Consider the following 19,363-nt stretch of genomic DNA (forward strand, 5'->3'; position numbering starts at 1 on the left):
GGCAATGCGAATGCCTAATCGCAAACAGGCGCGTCTGTTTAAGTCTCGCTCGCGATGCTCGAACAACAGCTGTTTGGTTTCGTAAAAAGACATGCGTTAGTTATAAACGTCGTTCGCGTAATAAAAGAATTTCGAAGAATTTCCATCGATAAATCAACAACATGAAGGCTGAAGTCGCGCGAGAGGCGCGACATTAACACGCGCACACGTACACGTATGCAAAATACCGTCCCCTCCGCCCCCCGTTCTTTTCATCCCATCGTCACCCATTGTCGATCGCTCTGACGAATCTTCGCACAATTCACCGAGCCCGGCATAGGGAAAGCCTCAAAATAAGTTGAAAGAGTAAAGGCAACAACTACCTGTCGATCGCTCCGCGGATGTACGAGTCATGTCATCTCGGTAAGACTTCTTCCCCCCACCCCTCCCTCCCTCCCTTGAATAGTCATCTGCGTAACAAACATTTCTATCTCCTTTTGATGCGAAAGAATTTTTTTAAAAAAGAATGAAACAAATATATTATATTTAATTTACTTATCATATATTTATATTAATTTATATTATCGCTCTCCTCTACGCGTTGATTATACGACGCACGAGCTACGTGTATTTTCAAAAAAAGTATCAAGGATCGCAAGTATTAAAGATCACAAATTTTCTAAATGCAGAGAAACGTCTGTAATTTGAATTGAGAGAGAGAAAATAGCCAAAAATTTCTTTCCCATAATCGTTAGATAATAAAATATTCTAATGCGATAGAGCCTCTTAACTCGTTATTGCGACGCGATTAACACGTACGCGTGATTTATTAAGGGAACCGGAACACCTGCGCGTTGCGCATCCCCCGAAATGTCGGGAGACTTTTTTCTCACACGAACAAACATGGAGAAAAATGCAAATGCACACGACGGATGAGTGACGATTCGACGTTGGTCGTCCTTCAGCTCGTGAAAGATTTCTCGCCGCGAGAAGGGGTGAGTTTTTCCTCGGCGTTTTTCACGACACGGAGAAGGGACAGGGTCAAGGAAAGGAGGGGGGGGGAGGGGCATCCTTGTTGTAACGGGGTCAAGATTGACAAACGCGGAAACACGGTAGTACTATTGAAAAGCAACTCGTGCATTGCACGCTTCGACAAAGAAAGTGAGAAAGAGAGAGAGAGAGAGAGAGAGAGAGGGGGGGGGGCTTCTTGAAAGGAGAACGATTTTAATTTTTCTATGGGCTCCTTCGGCATCCACCCTCCTCATGGTGCGCATAGGGGTGAATTCTTTTGGTATACGTTTCAATGCGCGTCCGAGAGTGTGGGAACGCGAGAGGCCGCGCTCGAAAAACGGATCCGAAGAACATCCGTACGGGGTCCTGTTATACGTTTATATAAGGGAAGACTCGTGCTAAAATGTCCACCATCAACGTATATGTACATGTAAATAATATCGGCGCGCATCCATGACAATATTAATTCTAAATTTAATGTTTATTATTATTATTTTTTTTATTTTTTTTTTAATTTTATTTTTTATTTTATTATGTTTATTATTTTTATATTTATTATTTATAATTACAATTAATGTAATTAATTATTTATATTATAATTAATACATATTATTTTTAAACTTTCAATTCTGTTTCTAATATAACTTGAGATAACAAATTAAACTTCAATAAAAATTCTGCGCAAGATCGTCGTCACGGCGACAATCGCAGCCGGAAGGAAGTGACGCGGAGGATGACGTGAATGTGAAAGGCGGCTTTTTTCCGACTTGTTAATCAGTCCGAAAACAGTAATACAGAAAGACAGGCAAGTGAAGACGATGTCAAAGAGGCGCATTTGCCACGTAAGAGCCCCCCGTCCCCCGAAAGCATCCTAATTAGGCAATGAAAGGACGCTTTGTGACTCTCGGAAGAGAGTTGGTGTTTAAAAGACGCCGATAACACGTGCGTCAAATTTTCAAGAGGACCGCGACGACGACGACGACGACGACGACAACCGGATCTTTCCGAGGCGCGCAGTTCACACGAGAGACAAATGCGGAATCGTGAATGACCCTTTGTGGCGAGCCGCTTATGGAATACTATCGCCACCCGTAGTGTGCCGCCATATGGAGCACGTCGAAAGCGACAAAAATAACCGACCATTAATAACGTCAGAATATATATAGGGTGAGGCATTTATATTGAGATACCTAAATATCTAAAAAAATAAAGCAAGATAGAAAGAAATGTTTCGGACAAAAGTTGTTCGGTTCTAAGGGGATCGTAAGATGCCGTCTGAGATTTCAATGTTAATCTTGTTTTTTTTTTTTTAAATGGAAACACCCCAATTTTTTTATCGCGGCTAAAAGTTTAAATAGTTTACGAGATATTTTATACTTTATTTTATTACTTTACTTCGAGATAATTTTACGCATAAACTGATGAAATATCTCATAAAATTATTTATTTTGCAATAATGTTATCTTATAATTTAAGCTGAAAAAATTAAGAGACATCAATTGGCGTAAAGAAAAGATTGACATTAAAATCTCCGAAGCGCCTTCATCCACGGTCAAACTAACTAGATATTTAGGTGTCTCAATATAAATGTCCCACCCTGTATACATGTCGAATCTGCCATTAATAAATTATACTCTCACGTTTGTTATCCTTAATCTGTAATTTTCATCTTAACGCAAATACTCTAATAAAGCTAAACATTTACCAGACAATTCCTTAAACTAGCTATAATTGCAAGACTTGATCCGTCGAAAAAATTGAGTAGATATTTTTTTCAAATCCCAAAAGTTTTTCTCTTTCTCGTTTAACGCGTATAATTTTTATTCTAACGCAAATATTCTGCTAAAGCTAAAGATTTGTCGGACAAATTTTTTAAACATTACAGCCTAAAACCATACAAATCTGGAATTCATTTACACATTCCTATAATACAATATTTGATCTGTCGAAAAAGTTGAGAAAACAAAAGAAATCTCTCTCTCTCTTAATTTAATCCAAACAATCTTTAATTCAAAGTAAAATGTTAAAAAGAGAATCGTTTTCATAAGTTAAATAAGCTAAATTTATTCAAGCTTTTTAACTCATTTCTCCGTTTCTATCTTCAACACGTAATTATGTAAAAAAAAAAAAAAAAATAGATTTACCGGGAAAACCCGAGAATCGACCGATGACGAAAATTTTTAATGGCTTCTATAACCATATATTATAGAAAGCGGCATATTATACAGGTATCGAATGTCAGCGAGCCGTCAATGCTCGTCGACCGGTTTCTTCGGGGAGACAAGAGACTGCCTTCATTCAAGCAACGCGATTTGTATCCGTCAAAAGCTATCGTTATCGAAGTTGTAGGAAGCGTCGCGACGTGCATTGGCACTTGAAGATATTCGCCGTCCCTTTCTAGATTACTGGACTGTCTATATATATATACACGGCAACGAAAAATTGACCTAACCGGGATAACCGGCTCCTCAGGACGAGTTCTCGATCCGGTCCCATAGAAATAATTAACACGGCGTGTGCGGAACAATTAATTCCCGTCAGAGATCCCTCGCGTAGACATTCGCGTATTTTATTCTCAACGACCAAAATGAGAGCCACCCGGTATATTGTATATGAATATTTATCAAATATTTAATTTTCTTTATTATTCGTTATACGATAAATATTTATTATGTAATAAATATTTGCTCTGCAACAATCGTTCGGCGAAGGAAAAATTTCTCAGCCGAGAAATACACGTGGACACGGAGCGCCGAGACGAAAAATTGTATCCTCGCGAAAAATTCCTTGCATATAAATTAAAACCTGTCCGTAGATAAAAATATTATCCGACGGGATGAGAAGTCGAGGATATGAGAGCCTCGAGCGTGAGATCCGATTTCACAATGTCCTTTCGCGTGGCCTTAAACTGCCGGCACGCATCACGATTCGACATCGATCGGCGCAACAATAATACGCTGTCGAGTCAAGGCGGCGGTTCCATTCAATTATCGACATGGCTTTAATGGCCCGGTCTCTCTCTCTCTCTCCCCCCGAGGCCGAGTCAACAACGAATTCTGCCTGCCTCGCGTGTCCGGCGCTTCTCGAAGGAATTTTCTTCCGCGCTGCAGCGACGCTTTCGTGACGCTGAAATTAATTGTGTCCCTCTTCGTCCTTTTCGCGCAAGAAAACGTTAAATCGTCGAAGATTACGCCGTTGCAGGAATAAGAGCAGCTGTCGATCTATTTTTACGCGATGCCGTTAAACGAAATAATAAAATGGATCGATATAAATGCGAAAGCATCTTTGGAAATGCAATCGGCTTTAAGGGATGTATGTGTCATATGTCGAAAGCGTGAAAATTTCTCTCTTTTTCTGTAAATTATTTTTGTTTTTTTTTCTTTTCTTTTCTTTTCTTTCCTGCAGTTTAATCTCAGAAGGTATTCACGATCGAAAGTTTTTGTCATAAATTTGAAAAAATATTAATTACAATTATTTTCTTTTATGAAGATGTTGCGAAAGCCATATTGTTTTATGATACTTTAATTCTTTTTATATAATCCGCATTTATTTATTTATTTAATTTTTTAAACAGTAGAAATATAAGAAATATGTTTTTCTTTCTTTCTTTTTTTTTTTTCAATTCTGACAGTTCTTTTGACACACGTGTGTCCGTCGTGTCTCCTCTCTCTCTCTCTTGAACATCTTATCCCTTTTCATTTAAAATGCCTCTATTATAATTTGAAAATGTCCAAGTTAAATCCTGACAGAAAATTGATAATTGTTCGATATCTTTTACAATGAGATCTGTATATTGATATTAATGTGTAAGGTTACCGATACGACGTTTTTTTTTTTTTTTTTTTCAAAATAACAAGACTTTTTCCATAAGATAAATTGAAATTCCTTTAATATCGCTCCGGCCCCTAATTCCTCGCGGGCTTTTATAATTTAAAAATCGACGAGTTTCAACGGGAGAGAAGACGACAGGCTATCATCTCTTTGACAGATCTGCATACTGAGAATATTTCATGGCTCGTGACGTTTTACGCGTATTCATATTTGCGTAACAACGCGCGAAATACGCAACACGCAATTCGTGTTGTCGCGTTTCCCCTGCATCGTTTCGCGCGCAACTTTCTTCTCAGTGTAATCGTATACACAGCCAAATTTTGAAACATGATACGACAAAATTAAATAAAATACGTATGTACGTGATATTTTTATTTTAATAAAATTAAAAATATTTTCGTTTATTGTAGATAATTTTTATAAGAAAGTAAAATAGTGAGAGAAAATATGTGCAAAGTGTATTTAACGTAGTAAAGAGAGAAATTATAAAAAAGTGCAACAATCTTTTTACGGATATAGACAGTGATCGATATAATTCTTTAACTTATTCTTATATATTTTAATATTTCTCAAAATAGAGAAAAAAAAACAGAAGAGAAGAGAGGCACAATTTGTACGAGCGAGAATAAGAGAAAGAAAGAGAGAGAGAGAGAGAGAGAGAGAGAGAGAGAGAGCGCAACTACTCTGATATTCCCGCGCGTCTGACTCACCTCGTGCCAGCACGTGTTCTACCTGCTCGACGTGTTTCAAGATCTCCCCCGTGCCCCGCTACCCCCGACGTTTGCGTGCACGAGCAATACACGCACGTGTAGACACGTACGCACGTTCGACGGGCCCATATCCCCCAAAGTATTTCGTTCCTGGTTACCAAAGAAGAGAAGACCACCAGCTTGTCTCATCCTCGTCTCTCTACCTGTCATGGTATTATGCGCCTCCTCGTCGCACCGGCGGGCGATTCGTCCTCGTCTATCTCATCGGTATTCGAGAGGTTTGCTTCGGGGCTCGTGGGAAAATGAGGCAGGTGGTAGTTAGATCTCAGAGTCCGGGAACGAGAGAGATACGCCTGCTTGCTCTTCTCTCCTCCGCCCGAACGCCCCTAGTTCGGCAGCGCCATTCATTCGTGCGGGTATATTATTCGCGCGTGTGTCGGTCACGTGTGTATGCATGAGCAACGCGCCGCGGGGCCCACGGGCCCTGTGGGCGCTTCGCGGCCGAGGCAGGTACATAATTTTTGCTCCATGACCGAGGCACAGGATCAATTAACGAGTGCCCCTTAACGACGGCTTCCGGCATAATTAAAAGCCAAATCACGAGCGTGTTCGAACAAAGTGATCGTTCTACGCGCCATTCTCCGGTGCGATTTTACCGCGCGTGGAAAAGAGATGCCGCGACGATTAAAGTCGAGAAATTAGGTCTACGATTGATATTAAGTATCGAGAAATCTGCGAAACGGTGAAGAAACGAAAGATATCGATTGCATTTGTAAAATCCGCGGATATATCGTATTTTGATGAAATTTCGTCATAAATAGCGCAAGCGAATTTATAATACAAGTCAATAGTACATAATAAAATTTTTTCATATATGTGTGTATGAAAACTATAATCAAATATTTTTATTAAAAAAAGAAAATCAAATTATATATATATATATATAATATTTTAATTGACAACACGCTTAGAATTAAAAAATAGAAACACAAAATATATAAAAATATTTTAATTAATATTATTGCAGAGTGGAGGGGGGGGGGGGGAGAGACAGTGTTTTTGGAACAATTATATAATTCAGTTATAAAAAAATGTAAAAAAATGTTGATAAATTTTTAAATATTATTATGACGTTCTTTTCATATTGATTATAAAATAAAAAACTTACGTAGTAAAGGAATAGTTCCAACAGGCACACTTAAATCATCGACATCTTGAAGATTATACAACACATGGAGCTTCGCGTTTAGATTATTATGTACAGACATTATAAAAATTGGTATTTATTGTCAAAGAATCATCCAGAGAAACGTTATTTTTCCTGCATCCCGTCTCTCAGTTCTCGACGGACAAAATGAGAAAGCGCAGCGAGTGAATCAACGTGTTTTTGTGGAAGTCATACCGTTCAAAGAACAATATTACGAAGCTTATCGTTAATTACTCGAACGGATGCAATTCGGCTATTTTATCGCGCGTCCTCGATCCGAATGATATTTAAATCGACGAAAAAGTCAAACGATAAAGTATCGGACACAAAATATTATTAAATTTGAAATATTTTTAATGAAATAATTATTCCTTATAAAGGAAGATAAGAAGATCACTATAAAACAATAAATGACAATTTTGATTCCTGTCACTTCGACTCTTGGTTAAATGTATATCACGCGAAATACGCGCTTCGAGACTTATCGTTGCGATAATAATTATGTATTATTAGAGATAATTGATTTTATTTATCCTATCAAATTATTTTCCGATACTTGTTTGCGATCTCGTTTAGAAAAGGAATTTAATAATGTCTCGCGCTTCACTACCTCACTGTTCGAGTGTCGCCGTGACAATGATTAACCATAAATAGTAATACGTTAACAATAGCGAGCTAATGTTTACGTCGCCAAGGCCGAAGATCATGTTATTGACAATTCGCAACCGAAAATATTTTTCGCGTATTATGACGTATAAACAAGCGGAATATTAAACTATACAAATATTTTAAATTATAGATCAATTATATTTAATAAATTAATATGTCTCCAAGCTTATCGTCATTTTAATTATTCGGACCTGCGATTCGACTATTTTTTTATGTGTTTTCAATTCGAATCATATTTAAATCTTCGCAAAGTTAAAGCAGAACGGACAAAATATAATTAAATCTTAAGTATTTTTTAGAGAAATAATTATTATTTATAAAGGGAGAGAAAGATCGCGACAGAACAATTTACATTTACATTTCAACTCTTGATTAAATGTGTATATGGTATATGTGTGTGTGTTTTAGTATCGGTAAATAAAAGAAAATTGATAAAAAAGGTAAAGATTCTAATTACAGGGTTAATGTAATTGAATTGCCGATTAAAATAACATTTCAAACCTATCGCATCCGTGTGTATCTTTTTGCCGAATTTCTTATCCGAATTATTGAAATTCTCTATTATTAACAAGTGAAACAAGTTTCGAAAATATTCTTTTTCATTGAGTATGTGTAATATTTTGACGAATATTTTTACCAGGTCGATCTCGTGCCAAAATTCTCATATTACATTGTAACCTTGTTCAAAGTGTTTACTCATATTTATATATTTCGCTTTATCGACTTGATGTTTCAAAATACATGCACGATCAACAGTTTTGTAATTTTCTGACTCTGTTCATCGCTTGTTTAATTCATATATCATATAAGGAATTGAAATGGGGAGAAAAAAAAAACAAGAGTTCGAATGAGAACCTCGTCAAAGATCAGGAGGTATAGATATCGTAATTATGTGATGCATCAAAAATCCGACGAGTCATCTATCTCATCGATTTCCTTGTAAAATCCTATCTCAATTTCGAAGAAAATTACGAAAACGATGAGTCAGCCGCGTTGGAATTTTCGGATAAGAAACTCTCGTTTCTGTGGCCTGTCAAACGTATCTGAGGACGGGTCCCAGGTTCCATAGATCGACCATTGCATTGCTAAAAGCTATGTCATGCAGTTCGGAAAAAGAAATTTCCTCCGTTTAATTTTTAACATGCAATCTCGCGAATAAATGTCATTCGATGCCCATATATGCGTGTTTGTAATTTTAAAATGTCAAAAAGAAACTATCACCTGTATCAAGCATATGATACAAAATTGCAAGAGAAAAAAATTTTTTTCTTCTGACAGAAAAATAAGATTTTATATCCTCTATACTTGTGTGCTTTATAATATTTCAAGTCTTTGTGTTTCAAGTAAAGTGTTGCCGATAATATTTAAGATGCGTTATCGTATGTTATGTAAAAGCAGTTTTATGATGACTTGTGTTTCAAAATTGACAGGCATTCTAGGATTAATATTATTTTCTCCTACTTATCTACTTGAATACGATTAATATGTATCGCGTATCTGCGCTATTGCATTATTGAATAAAAATATATTTACATGACAAAAATTTATATTCGTTCAAAGAAAATCGTGAGCCATTTATTTGACGTAAAATTTCACGGAAACAGAAGCGAGGAAAAATTTCAATAAAAACGAAATATGATTTCTTCGTTACTTACATCTTCTTTTGCTACCGACTCTTTTACCAGACTTCCTGCTCCGTCTCTCTCTCTCTCTCTCTCTCCCTCCCTCTCTCTCTTTCTCTCAATCTTCTACACATTTTCTTTTGCCTATTTTATTTTCTCCCGAGATACCCTCCTTCGTGTATCAGCCAATTGCATGTGTCGTTAAGTGTACTTTGATAGCATCTGACGCGATTGCAAGATAATGCTGCTCGTAATTCATTTTCTGTCTCGCTCTTGCAACATTGATCGAATCCTTCCGTCCCCGCGCGATCTCGTGGGACCTAATTAGCGCGATGTTGCGGCGACTTGACTGTCTGAGACGTTTTTATGATGTAAATGTAACCACGAGGAGTCAAGCGTGTTCAGTGAAAGCGGACCAAATATGATTTCTGAGAAATGGCAGATTACACATGAAAATTTCCAATCTCATTCCTTAGGTTTTCTTTCTGTAATCTTTAGTTGCATCGAAGATGTTGCGAAGAAATTAGATTCGTTATAAAATATTACTGTTTTGAAAAAACAAAAATGTAAGTGTAATTACATATATACATATTTCAATATATTTTGATTTATGCCTAAATTCTCGAAAATTTATGACATTATATTTGCTTGAGTTTCCGCGATGATATTTAATTTCGTCAAGTTATCTGTCATTTTTATTAGCCTACCAGGTGTGCCCGATTAAATTTGCGCGGATTTTTATGTTATTGCTATAATTATATGACAGAGAATTAAAGTGGCAATTTAAAAAAAACAATCTTAACATAATGGTATTCCCAATCGATTAGCGAGCATCATCAAGCGCACGCATGAACGCATGTCTCGAATGTGTCGACGAACAATGTAGAATTGATCTCGTATCACGCGCTCGGCGCTCTGCGCACGTGCTCGCGCTGCAGCACGTGACATGCGAAAGCTACAATGCGATAAACGGAAGGAAGGAAGGAACATCTGAGAAAATGAGAGAAATTTTATATATAATGGCATCGAGAAATATGAAAACATGAATACTGTTTAATATTATGTATTTTATAATCCAAACAATCTATCATTATACGTAGAAACAATTAATTTGTTGCAAGTTATTTTTTTTAATCGACGATTAGCCCACGTGACGCAACGGCGTTCCCCAACAAAGTTCTCGTCGTTGCAGCAATGTCGAGAGCCTACACAGATGCGGCGGTATGAATTTTCTCACACTCTTTACAGTCGCGAGGTTTTTACTTTCCCAGGTTCTCTCTCCGGTAACGTGTAATGCACACACGCGTGCGGGGTCGTGCGATCGCGTGCCCGCCTCCGAGACCGGGAGAAGGAAAGAGAGAGAGAGAGAAAGTCTTATTATAATAAGTGCATCAGCTGTCCGGGAACATATGTCACGAGTCGTTTGGCTCGTGCCAATGAAATCGTGATCTTCCGCTACGAGCTTTACCCCCCTCTTGTATCCCCGGGATATCAACCACCCTTCGTAATGTCCGTTCGCACGCGTCGACTCGCACGCGTGTAAAAATACTTCGAGAAAGCTGAAAGTGTATATAAGGATCAACACCGTGGACAGGATATTCGCAATAATTAAGATAATCGTGAGAACGTTCCCAATGTTGGTTCCATTCGAGTGCCCCTGGCGAGAAGTAACAAGGGCTTGTTTCGGATGACGTACGACACGTATGATGTAGTAAATAATTGAATTAGTGATCTTTGAATATCGGGTATAATTTTCACAAATTGGTGTACGATTAATAGATTTTATATTTCAAAAACTTACTTTGATAGATATCATTATTACAAAAGAATCGTTTATCTCTTATTCCTCTAATAACGTCCCTTTTTTTTTTCGGTATAAAAATATATAAAAATATATATTATATAATATAATAAATATAATTAATAAAATTAATATATATTCAAGAAATTAGATTAATTTTGATACTTGCCTATATTATAATTAATGTACCGTAATTTATGGTATATCTAAAGCGCGATCTTGGAAAACTACAATACGCGGCTGACCTGAATTATCGTGAGAAAAGCCGATCGAGAAGCGACTCGTACGATGTACAATATTTTCAAAAAGACGCTTCGTCTGAATGGAGTCGTACTTCATTTAACACTGCTCGCGACATAACATGAACGACCCCCTGACCTACTGCGCGAGTGAAGCAATCGTGAAGAGGCGTAAGAAGAAGCAGCCGCAGTGGCAAGAAGAAGAAGAAACGAGAAGAACCGAGTGAAACATTCTCACGGAACGTCGAGGTTCACCTGGCCCCCCTAACGTGTATGATGCACATCGAGCTGCTGCCGCGCACTTTGCCCCCCTATTTAAATGACCTTTCCGCTACCCCATTTCTTTTCTCTTCTTTTTTTTTCTACAGCTCTGCGTGGCACGTGCTCGCAATGCACGCACAAGGCACACGCCGGCGTTACTTCCGTATGCGCGGTCTTTCACGGCTTCCCGACAATATCCGGTAGAACCTGAATCCGGTCGGCTTCCCGTAACCTTCGACCCTATCGCAGAATCATGGCTGGTGGCGCGATCCGTTCTTCTTTGCAAAGTTGCTTCCAATCGGTTTGAACTCGGAGTTCATTGTTCGCGTGCGCTAGTAGGGTTTATTTACGTATAAATTAACGCAATTTATATATCGATCTTCAATAACATACGCTTAAAAGTGAATTAGCTTGAATGAATAGAAAGAAAAATGATTTGTCAAGAAATGATGGCAGACACGCATTTTGCCACACGTGCGTCATCGATAAGATAATGAACGACGTCGCACACGTGCCTAATAGTCAATATTCTTTCGTAGATTGTCACGTCATGTGACTGTCACGTGCCAATAATGTTTCAGCGAACACGACTTCAACGTCGACATCGTTGAAGTTTCATTGAAAATTAAGCCGTGAAATAATAAGCGTAAATAAATTTTGCAAATTTATACAGTAACGTTTAATGTGCGATAAAGTTGAATTTCGGATGATGAAAGATTAAAGCAAGGGGGGGGGGGGGGAAAAAAAGGCGCACATACTATTTCTCTCGTTAAGAAATCCACGTAATTTCATCGCGACAAGTGTATGTGTTTGAAGGCAAAGATTGAAATGTCGAAGATTTTTTACGCGGCGCGCAATTATTAGCGCGGAACATCAAAGTAGATAAGCCAATACGCTATTAATCTCCAATTAATATTCTCTACGGAAACGATTAATGTACGCGATATGTGTATTCAGGTACGTGGAATCGGCCAGGAAAGGAATGAGCTGTACGGATTCCCGGAAGCTGCATTAGGGTGAGTGTATTTCTGAATATATATTTGCTCAATTTTTTTTTATCGCGTTGATTCTGCGAAACAATCGCGCGTGCGTATGAATTTTCTCGAGAAAAACTATATGGAATATTAGTAAATACCGTTTCCTCTACGCTGATAAACATTTTTCTCTTCCGGGCTTGGTTTTTGAGATATTCGACTGGATGGATTAAAATGGGCCACCCAGTATACATCCGATGTACATTCTAATATAACGCGCAATTGCAAACGCATCGAAGACACGGCAAAAAGCGTGAAAAGGTTTTGCGCGCGACGGGCCGAAATCGATTTAAAAAGTCTGTCCCGGATTCTCAGCCGATGCCGTCGTTTGTTTGGAGGGGAAACGGCACCGATAGGACCTCGAAGGCGCCCTTTGTGGGCCGTCTCGGGGCCCCAAGATTGCGCACGTGCTCGGTTTTCCCACGCGTATAGCGCGCAGCCGGCCTGCGCTCGAAAGGGCGAGGATACCGAGACGGGAAAAGAAGGATGGGGCACGCCTTAGGCCCCCATTGTGTCGAGCACGGGCCCTGAGACACTGAAAATTAAAGGTCTCTTCTCCTCGATCTTGTACCCGCGAGGCGTACCTCGATCGTGCAAAACGCCAATGCCCGCGAAGGGTAGTTCTCGCTCTCAACGAGCGTACGATCTCTAACCGTCATTCAATGGAACAACACCTTTCGCGATTAATGACACGAAACGGAATCGGCGTATCGGCCAATCGGATTCTCGTTTGCGATAATAACAGAACTCGTGGCAGGTATTATGAGCATAATAATGACCCGCTGACGCGCACACGCAGTGTCCGCTACTTGTCATGTGATAATTTGACGATGTTAAAATCCACAATTCATAAGAGCGTTTTATATAATTGCTATATTTACATATTAATATTATTTATTATTTATTATTATTTATTATTGTTTTTCGAAACTTTATTATTTGGCGACAAGAGCTGTCAGAGCGTGTAAAGGATAAATAAACGGAACACACAAATCTATATGAATGTTTTGACTCGTGATATATATTATTTTGCGAGAAATTTCTAAAGAAACTGAGATAATGATAAATAAAAATGAATATCAAAACTATTAGATTAAAATATTTTTAAATGAAGATTAAAAATCATCAAGATCTTGTTATTATCTCTCTCGTGGTGAACAGCAAATTATCATTACAAATCATGGAATTTTTATTTAAAAGACGGGTGATTTTATGATAAAATATTTAATAAAAAAATGAACGTGAGACTTATATATTTCTAATTGGAATTTATAATACGAATCGAGTTAGCGATGTTATTAATTCATTGCGCAACATGTTACGAAGAAAAAGTGCAGAATAACGTAGTGTGGACGAGTAAGTAAGAAGAGAAGATGCCGTAGGGATCGCGGGAGAACGAGAGGGAGACGGAGAATCGAAACGAGCGTGCGTAATTATTCGGTGCGAACGACGTTTAAGTATCCGGCTCGGATCGCAAAATAAGAGATGTAGTACAGGAGGACAGAGAACGTAGAGGAAAAAGCAAGCGAATGAGGAGCGAAAAAAAGAGGAGGAGTTCAACTAGCGAAGGGAAGAGACACACGAAATATAGTAAGGGCGGAAGATGGGGTGGAAGAGGAGGAGGAGGAGGAGGAGGAGATGGAACGGCCGTGTAGGATATAATTCGGCCCAATGGCCTCGGCGAAATTAGTATCTTAAAGCGCATCCGAAGCCTGGGAGGACGATTTTACGAGCAAAATTAAAGTCGCGTCCAACAAAGATCTCACTTTTGGCCAATTTTCGCCGGCTGACGATAGGTTACGCGGACAAGGCGTAATGAAAGCGTTTCAGCACTTTCAGCAACGATCATCATGTTTTGAATATCCGCCAAAAATTTTTTTCATTCCTTAGTGTCCCTTGTAATTATCAACGATGTACCCGATAATTATGCCTAATCGAGCAACTGCTGAAACATCCAAGAAAATCCCGAACAGTGATAATAATATAGGCGAAAAGAGAGAGAGAGAGAGAGAGAGAGAGAGAGAAAGTGATTTTTCATATATTTATTTTTGTAACTAAAATTGTTAACTATCTCTTTTGCTATTAAAATTATTTTGTAAACATAATATATTCCCGATACCAATTTACACACCTAATAAGATAACCTAACCTAACCCCTTCTCCAAAAAATTTCAGTTATAATTTTTATTTGTTTACTCCATTCTTGTTCTAATCGTCTTATTATTAATTGATTATCCAAATTCAATTCAATGAAAATTAATATCAAAATAATACATCTTTCTCTCAATCTCTTGCTTTCGATAATTGAATAAGTTTACAGCGTGCATATAATATTAAACCATCCTATTAACGGAAGATAAATAGATCCTCCCTCTCATTTATGTCAATCAGTTTTAAACAATTACATCCTAAAAATAATCATACGAGCGCATACATAATAAGGGTAATCGTTTCCCAGCAACCGCGTGCAATAGTTAGTTGAATAGAGTGTGCGAGATTATTTTATAAGCGAGTCATCGAGCAAATCATTATATTAAAATTTATTTTCTGAGCCTATCCGCTGGTTGTCGTAACGCGATATTCGCAGAAACGCGTCTACTACTCGGACTACGAGGACGAAAGATCGCCGCCGGAGCAAAATTAATTAATCGCTCTGTCGCGCGATCGTCTTAACGATCAATTTGTTATACGGCCCTTTACAGCGACGAGCCTTATCGAGCTTCATCCGCGACTTCCTTTGCCGCGTTAATACGCGTAAAATGATCCATCAGTCGCGCCATCGATAGTCGCGACATATCGCGGTGTCCAGGAATACGTATATATGATACATGGGCACACGGCACACGATTCAACACCGTGTAGCCGGTGAGATTGCGATCACGATCCAGAGTTGCGCCGGACTTGTGCCCAGCACGCTTCTCGTTCGGCGAAGCGGGAGAACCAGAAAGCGAGGAGCGAAACAGAGAGAAGGGAAAGGAAGAAGAAGAAGAAGAAGAAGAAAAAGGCGTAGATTTCTCGATAGGAAGATCCAGCACGAGGAAGCTGCGACTATGATAGAAGAAGCTGTACCTTATAGATGGACGAGGACAGCTCATCTATTTTGCCCCGTGACAAGGAGAGAAGAAACGAAGAAGTTAGCGGAGATCTAGTCCTTCCGTATGAGCGCTCGTGGAAATAAGCGCCAATGAACGATAGAGAGAAACAGAGAGGGTAGAATAGAGGAGGGAAGTGGGGAAAAGTGAAGGATAGAGAGAGAGAGAAAAAGAGAGTGATTACGAGCCATGCATACCATGGCACGACCACTCGTCGACGATTAGCCGAGGAGGTAGAGAGCATCGACTCCGCGTCATGGCTAGGTGCAACAAGGACGCAGAAACGGTGACGATGGCTTGGTGTGGGCGCGTGTCTGGCAGCTGCCGCTTACAGGTGGTGTGCTTGCTTGGGAACCAACCTCTACGGACAGTTCCCACGGAAGGCTTGCTCCCCACCATGCATGCCCAACACTCGTCCCCTCGCCCCGTCCACACGGGGCCCCATGCCTATATAAGTCGCAGCCTCGCCCGACCGCGACTACAATCACACTCTGTTCGTGCTCACTCGAAGGTCGGGCTGAAGGCTTACGTGTTGTCCGCACGTTTCCTTCCGCCAACCGCAAGTGACTCGCAATCGCAGACGACGAACAAAGTTTGACAAACCGTGTTTGTAATAACAGGACGCGGTCGCGTTCGCGATAAAACAATATCAGTTATCGTGTGAAGTTTTCATTGTGTCGCAAGAGCCCGCTCCAAAAAGGATTAATCATGCAGGTGCACGAGCAGATTATCATGACCGATGGGCAGGAGCAGCCGATCTCTAGGACATATCAGTATCGAAAGGTAAGCGTCATCTCGACATTCTAACGCTATCGCTCTAATCGCGCTAAATGTAAATTTCGAATCGTTTAACGATTAATCGAACGATTAACTTGTGTGAATTTTTTTCATTATCCCTAACTGTCGACTATAGCGATTCGTTCATTTCGATTCGCAGGTGATGAAACCGATGCTCGAGCGCAAACGTCGGGCGCGCATCAATCGTTGCTTGGACGAACTGAAGGACCTGATGGTGACCGCGCTGGCCGGTGACGGCGAGAACGTGGCGAAGCTGGAGAAGGCGGATATCCTGGAGCTGACGGTGCGTCATCTGCACAAGCTCCAACGTCAGCAGCGTCTCTCGGCGAATCCGGTGATCGATGCCGATCGCTTTCGCGCCGGCTACACGCATTGCGCGAACGAGGTCAGCCGCTGCCTTGCAGCTACCCCCGGCGTCGATGTCGCCCTCGGCACCAAGCTGATGACGCATCTCGGCCACAAGCTCAACTCCATGGACAAGACCGGTCCTTTGACTATCCACGTGACCACGCCACAATCGTCGCCGTCGCCCTCCAGCGTGATCAGTTCCGATGAGTACTCGATGCCGTTGACGCCAGCCTCCAGCCAACCATCCCCGGTACGAACCGACATCGACACCGTCTCCCAGAGCCATCGGGGTCTCCTGCAGGTGGCCAAACCGAACGAGCCCATCTGGCGACCGTGGTAAATTTCTATCCGGCCAATCGGCCGAGTATCGAAACCGGCGAAAGGAAGGAAAGAGAAGAAGGAAGAAGTCTGCCCACTGTGCGACAGACGAAGACATGCGCTTAGACTCGAGGATTTCCATTTGCTCAAAACACACTCGGCGAACGTCATGTTCTCCGTCATTCTGACAATCGTCGCCGCAAACATCTTCGCGATAACGTTCCAGCGAGAGTCGGCAAGCACTGGGATCTCGATACGTAGTCTTCTTTCGGGGCCGAGCGCGGCTGAAGCTTTAATTTACTCGACAGTTAGATATTTTCTATTGTTTATTTCATACTTTTATCGAGGATGTTTTTCTTTTTTTCTTTTTTTTTTTTTATTTTCTCGCCGATATAACGTTGTTGTATAGAGTCTCTCCACCGGTCAACAAATCGGATATAAGGGACAACGACGACGAATGATCTCTCGAGGCAACGATTTCGGTCATTTCGAAAGGCACGCGAATTATATGTAAAAATGACCGAGCGGAGAATCTTGTGATAGAGAAACGTGTACCTGTGATATTTACTGTAGTAGGCGTAGAGAATGATACTAGATTTTTAATAAACATGTTTCGTATCAGCATAATCAGCGTATCTGCATGATTCTTTACTGCCCACCCAATCGATATAAATTCAGATCAATTTCAAACACACTGCGTAAAAGAGAACTCGTTTCAGTTTCTCTCAATTAACATACTCTCGTGCGTATATTAGTTTTCATTAATATTCACGCAACGTACGTACGTAATAAAATTATGTTAATTCATATCATATTAACATAAATTATTTAAACGCGTCAGCAAAATATGCAAGCTTCTTAAAGATATTTAAATAGATAAAATTTATAAATATTCTATACCAGAGTTGTTAACTTTCGATTCAAGAATCTGTAGTCTCTTATCAAGAATGATGAGAATTTTGACAAAAAAAGGGGGGGGGGGGGGCATGGAATGGACAGATTGATGAAGATGAATAAATATTACAGTCCTAATTATATATATAATTAATATATTTTAAATTATATCTATTATATGTATATACCGTAATACTTTTACGTACAGAATAACGAGATAAATCAATTGGTAAAAAAAAATAATTGTTTTTATGAAAATTATTTACAATGTATTTTTTAAAATAATTATTATTTTTCTTTTGTTTGGCACTGTTTCTGATACATTTGAGTGGGTCCTTTAAAATGGGACAACCTGTATGTCTATCGTCTAGGAAGGAAGCAGGGAGGTCTCTAGTATCTTTTCAAATAGCACCGCTTGACGGAAAAAGAAGAAAAATGGGAAAAACATTTGCTGAGATTGGAGGGCAACCCTAGCTACGACTTACAAAATTTGAAAATAGAGCACTTGCTCGAAATGCCATGACCGTGAAAATATCGAGTTACAAGTTTTGCCGCGGACATGGAAAGTTTAATCGGGCAGCGTCGCGTTGCATCAATTAATTCGCAAGTGATGATTCTACATTTTTGTACAAATTAGGCGACGCATTCATAAAAGTAATCGCGCCGAAAACGATACCCGCTATATTTCTATTGTATCTACATTGAATTATCGTAAAAGTAGGCGAATGATATTTAATGATTTGAGAACACATGGAGAGAGATGTCTCAATGGGAAAAAAAAAAAACGAAAATTTATACGCATTTTTAAAAACAGTATTTATTTCACAAGAATATAATTTTAAATTATATAAAACTTAACGCGTATAAATTTTCGTTTTTTTTTTTCTGAAACATACATCTAATATATTGTATTTCAGAGCCTACAAATCTGTTCAAAGATTTTGTCATTAACCTGCCTCATTTTTTATTTAAAAGAAACGGAGCGAAAATAATTTTTTTTCGAGAAATTTTCGAGTTTCTATGCCTCGAGTAATACATAAAAATTTATAAATATGTCTAATATATGTGTGAAAAAAAGGCTCTACAACTCGAATCCCAGATCGTAATCGCGAGTCGGAATCTGAAATGTGATCGTGAAATTTGAAACTTCCGTGTGGTATGGCGGTCGATCGCAATCCAGGTCGTATCAAAACGGAAGTTTTGAAATATCTCCTCATTCAATCTGATATTTTATAACACGCGATTACACACTCTCTCTCGTTTCTTTGATTGCAATAACTATTTATCGGATTCCCTTTAATGCGATTCTCGAGGGCACGTCTCGAACATGTAAATATTTAATACGATTTTACTATTGATATGTCTCGATTTCTCGAGTTCTCACACGAGATCAGTAAAGGCCATTGCACGTAATATTGTTTTACTCGTAATCATAAAATTATAAGCAAATCGACCAATCACAATCAAGCATTCCAGCAATGCAATAAAAATATTTAACTGTGATTGATTAATTTGCTTACGGTCTTACAGTACTCTGCGTTGATACCAC

The 19,363-nt window shown here is 39.3% G+C and overlaps 2 protein-coding genes across 2 annotated transcripts in view; one reads left to right on the top strand and one right to left on the bottom strand.

Moving 5' to 3' along the window:
* LOC138943011 (tubulin monoglutamylase TTLL4) overlaps positions 1-19,363 on the bottom strand; it is a 173,444-nt gene that overhangs the window by 121,444 nt on the left and 32,637 nt on the right. The window lies entirely within an intron of this gene.
* Positions 15,937-17,588, top strand: LOC138942892 (enhancer of split mgamma protein). The gene is made up of 2 exons (XM_070313363.1): positions 15,937-16,239; positions 16,394-17,588. The coding sequence occupies exons 1-2, from the start codon at positions 16,165-16,167 to the stop codon at positions 16,940-16,942; spliced, it is 624 nt and encodes a 207-aa protein (XP_070169464.1). The 5' UTR covers positions 15,937-16,164; the 3' UTR covers positions 16,943-17,588.

Source organism: Polyergus mexicanus, unplaced genomic scaffold (genome assembly GCF_030449975.1).
Source record: "Polyergus mexicanus isolate NDT 795.1 unplaced genomic scaffold, iyPolMexi1.0 SCAF_24, whole genome shotgun sequence".
Taxonomy (NCBI): Eukaryota; Metazoa; Arthropoda; class Insecta; order Hymenoptera; family Formicidae; genus Polyergus; species Polyergus mexicanus.

Coding starts and splice junctions, on each gene's coding strand:
- LOC138942892 (XM_070313363.1), top strand. CDS start 16,165: ATGCAGGTGCACGAGCAGATTATCATGACCGATGGGCAGGAGCAGCCG. Junction 16,240..16,393: donor GGACATATCAGTATCGAAAG/GTAAGCGTCATC, acceptor TTCGATTCGCAG/GTGATGAAACCGATGCTCGA.